This window comes from Aplysia californica, unplaced genomic scaffold (genome assembly GCF_000002075.1).
Source record: "Aplysia californica isolate F4 #8 unplaced genomic scaffold, AplCal3.0 scaffold00861, whole genome shotgun sequence".
Taxonomy (NCBI): Eukaryota; Metazoa; Mollusca; class Gastropoda; order Aplysiida; family Aplysiidae; genus Aplysia; species Aplysia californica.
The window spans coordinates 53,420-59,190 of record NW_004798131.1 but is presented as its reverse complement, the minus strand read 5'-3'; the positions used below and the strand labels follow the sequence as shown (position 1 = coordinate 59,190).

At 40.2% G+C, this 5,771-nt stretch overlaps 1 protein-coding gene across 1 annotated transcript in view; it reads left to right on the top strand.

Annotated features, from left to right (window-relative positions):
- Positions 1 to 5,363, top strand: part of LOC101845808 (monomeric sarcosine oxidase) — a gene marked incomplete in the record, with an annotated part of 13,254 nt that extends 7,891 nt beyond the window's left edge. The window contains 5 exon segments of the mRNA XM_035972816.1: positions 1,221 to 1,388; positions 2,640 to 2,806; positions 3,393 to 3,579; positions 4,614 to 4,747; positions 4,983 to 5,363. Coding sequence (XP_035828709.1) covers positions 1,221 to 1,388; positions 2,640 to 2,806; positions 3,393 to 3,579; positions 4,614 to 4,747; positions 4,983 to 5,133 — 807 coding nt within the window.
- Between the last annotated feature and the right edge of the window lie 408 nt (positions 5,364 to 5,771).

The following is a 5,771-nucleotide window of genomic DNA, read 5'->3' as shown; positions in this document are numbered from 1 at the left end:
GGGAGAGAAACGAAATATCTTTTGAGAGATGGGACAACCAACAGCTGATGACCCGATGCCCACAGGTTGGTCGATTTGATAAATTAAACGGAGCGAGTGAATACATGTATCCAATTCTTTATTTGCTTAACTTAATTTTCTTATTTGCAGCTGTAGAAAATAGTTTTTGCATTCCAAATCACCTATATCATTTTCTGAATTCGTCGTTACTCTTTCAGTAATGGATATAATATATATTTTTTGTCAGTTCCAAGCTGTAGTAAATAACAAATAGCTTTATTGTAGAACTTAATTTTCGTCTCAACTGGCGGACATGTCTTAAAAAAAAAAATCACTTATGTCTATTTTGTGTCGGTCGTTACACTTTCAGTAATGGATGTTATGTATCCTTTTTGTCAGTGTCAATCTGTATTAAACAACAAATAACTTTATTCTAGAACTTATTTTTCGTCTTTACAGTTGTAAAAAGTTTGTTTTCAATTCCAAATCACTTTTGTCATTTTTTTGGGTCGGTTGTTACACTTTCAGTAACTGATGTAATGTATATTTTTTTAGTTTGTGCCAAGCTTTAGTTAACAACAAATAACTTTATTTTAGAACAAAATGTTCGTCTCAGCTGGTGGAAAAAACTTTTTTTTTATATACAAGTCACTTATGTCTATTTTAGGGTCGGTCGTTACACTTTCAGTAATAGACGTTTTCAATACTTTTTGGTCGTTGCCAAGCTGCAGTAAACAACAAATACCTTTATTTTAGATCGTACTTTTAATCTCAGCAGCAGGAAAAATTCCCTTTTTTAATAATTAAAATAAATTATGTCAAAATATTTGGTCGGTCGTTACATTTTCAGTAATGGATGTAATGTATATGTTTCTGTCATTGCCAAGTTATAGTGAAAAACAAATAATCTATTCTAGAACCTCATTTTCGTCTCAGCTGGTGGAACTGGTGTTTTATGTCTATTTTAGGGTCGGTTGTTCCACTTTCTGTAATGGATGTAATGTATATTTTTCTGTGAGTGCCAAGCGTCTCCCGTCCCACTCTCTCCCCCCTTATCTCCCCTCATCATCTCTCTCTCTCTCTCTCTCTCTCTCTCTCTCTCTCTCTCTCTCTCTCTTCCCCTCACTCTTCGCCCCCATCCCCTCTCTGCCCTCTCTTCTCTTCTCGTCACCTCACCCTCTCCCTCCCCCCCACCCCTCACCCCCTCCCCAAATCTACAGTTCACAGTAGGCCCAGACATGGAAGCCCTATACCAAAAGGACGGCGGTATAGTGGACGCAGCAATGGGCAACTCCTTGCACATACAGCTGGCCCAGGGCAGGGGCGCCAAGGTACTGGACAACTGCCCAGTCAACAGGATCGCCAGGGCCCAGAACGGACAGCTAGAGGTACCATAGTGTTATTTTGTTATTGTTTAGTTTTAGTAAGGTTTTACGGCGCTCGCAACTGCATAGGGCTGGATGTCAACAGAGAAGTCCAAACGTGGAATCAGTCTCACTCTACTCACCTCTCTAGCCTCAACAGCACAAAGTCTGCTTCGATTATCAAGGTGCCCCGTAAAAAAACAGTTCACAAGAGAGTAACAAACATACAAAAGAAGTAGAGGAAAATGACGATAGTAAGGATAAGGAAAGAAAAAGAAAAGCAGCAGTCCCCCCTATGTTGTTTCGGCACAGTTTGAGCTTGGCATTGATAAATCAGCCCATTTACAATTCTACTGTGCATAAGAACATGTTAATATTCCCCCCTATGGGAATGGCCTTTTGATAACTTCAGTCAGAGGGGGTGTATTTTGTTCTTGTGCGCATGTGTGTTTCTGTGGGTATAAATAAAGATGGCTTTTTCTTTGTCAGGAATAAAGTAACTACATGTACTCTTATTCATGTACATGTATGACAATAATATATTCTTTTCATTTAAATTCAAAACAAGTACATACATGTCGCAAAATTCGCAAATAACGAAATATTTTCGGTGTCTGTCGATCTTTTTGGTTAATGTTAGTAAGGATTTTACGGTACTTATAATACAAATAGGTCATATAAGTGCCAAAGATTATAGGTGTTACGAGAGAGTAACAAACACAAAAAAGGAAGGAGACTTCAAGGTGAAAGTTTTTTAAAATATAAATGAGAAAACTACAAGAGAGCACCCTCCAGCCACATACGAGGAGAGATAAGGACAAGAAATGTTTGAATTTTTTATAGGAAAGAAGGGAAAAAACACACAAGATCGCCCACCAACTACCCACGATCCAAACTTGAAAGGTGGGTGGGGTGCTGTAGTGTGGTTTGCTCCTTCTTCCCCATCAAATATCTTCTATCGTCTTATCTCCCCTCTTTCTTTTTTTTTTGTTCTTGTATTTTTGTCACTCTCTTGACTTGAAAGACCTCTAATCTTCGGCGCTTATCTGACCTTATTGTGCTGAAAGTGCTGTAAAACTTACTAAAAAACAAAAGCCTGAATCAGACGTCATCGATCATGGTTCGCCATTCACTTTTTTGGTCGGATGCTCCCCAAAAACAATCAATCCCGGTTTTGCCCCGCCAGCCACTAGATCTAGTTAAAATTTTTCAAACTTCGATTGCCTACCGCTGCCTTATTATAAGCGGTACTCTTTTGTTACCACATGTATCTAGGTCTCCACTCCTGCGGGAAACTTCACGTGCAAAAGGGTTATCGTGGCCGCCGGCGCCTGGATCAATCACGTGATCAGCTCTATCGGATGTCACGTGCCTGTCTACGTCACCGAGGAGAACGTGACCTACTTTGGCTCACCGCACGTGAAGGAATTCACCAAAGACAAGTGAGAGCAGCAGTGATGGCATGTCTACTCTATGTGTGTGTGTGTGCTGACTTTACCTGTCTGTCTGTCTGTCCGTCCGACTGTCCGTCTGTTTGTTTGTTTGTTTGTCAGTCTGCCGGTCTGTCTTTTTATTTATCTAATTACAATGTATAGTCTGCATGTTTGTCTGTTTGTTTATTTACTTATTCATTAATTTATTTATTTGGTTTTATTTTTATCTATTTATATGTATTTTTATTAATTAATTTATTTATTCGTTTATATTTATTGATTTTTGTTATTGATACATTTATATTTGTGAAGCGTGCTGACAAAATGAGTTACTTCTCGGATTCGAGCCCTATGCAAATGGATACACCACGTTTGTAGGTGAAGGTGTTACAATTTATAAGTATGAAATAATGAAAGGCATGTTGTACATAAAGGATAGAATCAATAGAAAATCTATACATTTGACCCTAGTGTTGATTTTTGGCCAATATCCCCTTTTGTAGAGATTGCAAGAAGTTACTCATTTTGTCAGCACACCTCACATTTATTTATTTATTTATTCCTTCATTTATTTATTTATTCATATAATCCCCAGGTTCCCCATCTTCATGTACAGCAGCCCAGAGCGAGACATCTACGCCCTCCCTGTGCACGCCATCAGCGGCACCAAGATAGGAATTGACGCTCGCGGATATCTTGTCTCGGGGGACAAACGGACCTGGACACCGGACCCACACAAGTTGCAGATCGTGCAGGATGTTTTGAAGAAAATGTGTCCGAAGGTAATGGTAGTTTTCCCTCACACACACGCACGCACACACACACACACACACTCTCTCTCTGTGTCTCTGTGTGTCTCTGTGTGTGTGTCTCTCTCTCTTTCTTTCTCTCTCTCTCTCTCTCTCTCTCTCTCGGGGGACAAACGGACCTGGACACCGGACCCACACAAATTGCAGATCGTGCAGGATGTTTTGAAGAAAATGTGTCCGAAGGTAATGGTAGTTTTCCCTCACACACACGCACGCACACACACACACACACACTCTCTCTCTGTGTCTCTGTGTGTCTCTGTGTGTGTGTCTCTCTCTCTTTCTTTCTCTCTCTCTCTCTCTCTCTCGGGGGACAAACGAACCTAGACTCCGGACCCACACAAGTTGCAGATAGTGCAGGATGTTTTGAGGAAAATATGTCCGAAGGTATATAGTTACTGAAAGTGTTATTATAACAAAACTATTATATTATTACTCTCCGTTTGGTAGTGACGTCAAGCTTCGTCATTTATGTGTTTGTTGTATCCGAGTTAGTTTTATTGATTGATTTTTATGAATAGAAAAAACAACAACAGGGAATCCAACTCCTCTCTTTAAATCTGAGTTTTCGTTGAATCCAAGTTCGTTGAATCTGAGTTCGTTTAAACTGATTTCCACTGTATAAGGCCTCCAATTGGAAGTGATTATTGTACTTTATATGAGCACCTTTTCAAATCGAAAGATAACATTAAGTCACACTCTCTGGCGTCTGTTGTGTGGGCTGTGGTGTAGCGCTTAGTCTCTTCACTGTAGCACGCAGGAGGAGACCAGAGTAAGAGTTCAACTTCCCGAATGAGGAGACATTTTTTGCGTATCTCAAGTCTGCCTTGACGATGTTGTATTTCTCTCATTCCTCTTCGTGGAGATCAATAAAATCGACCTTATCTCACATGATCTTATTTTCTTCTCTCTTTCTTTCTCTCTCTCTCTCTCGCTGTCTCTCTCTGTCTGTCTGTCTCTTTTTTTTTTTTTTTCTTTTAGTCACAATTATCTGTTGGTGTCCCCAGTTCCTGGGTCCGGTGATGCAGACAAAGACTTGCCTGTACACAATGACTCCAGACCGGGACTTCCTCGTTGACACAGCGGCTCGCGCAGGATTTCCCGATGTTGTCGTCTGCTGCGGTGCTGGGCACGCCTACAAGTGAGTCCCCGGGGTTTTATGCACCCCGCATATTAATTTTTGCAAAATTTGATCTTTTTTTTTTTTGGGTGCATAATTTCTAATTATTTTCCTTTATAATTCTTTGTTAAAATTAACAGAATCGTATACTTTCACATTTTTGGGCTCAGTTTGCATAATTTCAAATAGCCTAATAGTGTTGATAGGGGCGTTAAACCTATACCATTTCACCATTTTCCCTTTTTTTTCTGTCCAGGTTCGCCAGCCTGCTAGGCAAGATTCTCAGCGAGATGGCGGTGGACGGAGGGACGCAGTACGACATCTCTGGCTTCTCTTGGGATAGAGAGGCTCTCACAAACCCAGACTTTAAGCCGCTCATCTTTATGGGATACAAGAGCAAAATGTAAACGCCTGTTTCCTTCACTGCAGGGAAACATGTAGTAGTTTTGCAGTTTTGATAAAGGGCGCTTATCCAAATTGTTCTCCCTTCATCTTTAAGCCTACCGGGCTAATTTGGTAAAATCAAATGTGGTAAACATTTAAGCGTTTGTTTTCACCACGAAGGATTGCTATTGCAAAATGAAAACATCCCATTGATTGAAAATCACCTACTGAATAAAAGAAATAGAAATACTCTTAATTTTAATGATGGCTTTTTAAAAAATGGATTTTTTAATGCCCCAACGACACAATTAAGATCTATCTGGAGGTTGACTTTGAGCCTGCCTATCTTGGCCCAACCTGCAAGCAAACCAAGACAGTATTTAACCCTATCCGTACGCCATGGGGTTATTTTATACCCCCTGGGTCATATTCTTCATATTTTAGAATACTTCTCGTACGAAGATCTCTTTGAAACTTTCAGTATTTCTCAAAAAGTCATTTTGACAGACTGCTATGCAAAGCGTAGGGATAGGATGAACGAGTAAATTTCCTCTTTGGAAAGTGGTGGGTGGCCTAGAGTTCCCCACGTCGTATGGATATGATGGTAAAACATGACGTACGGATACGGTTCAGTGGTGGCACAGAGTTCCCTACGTCGTAT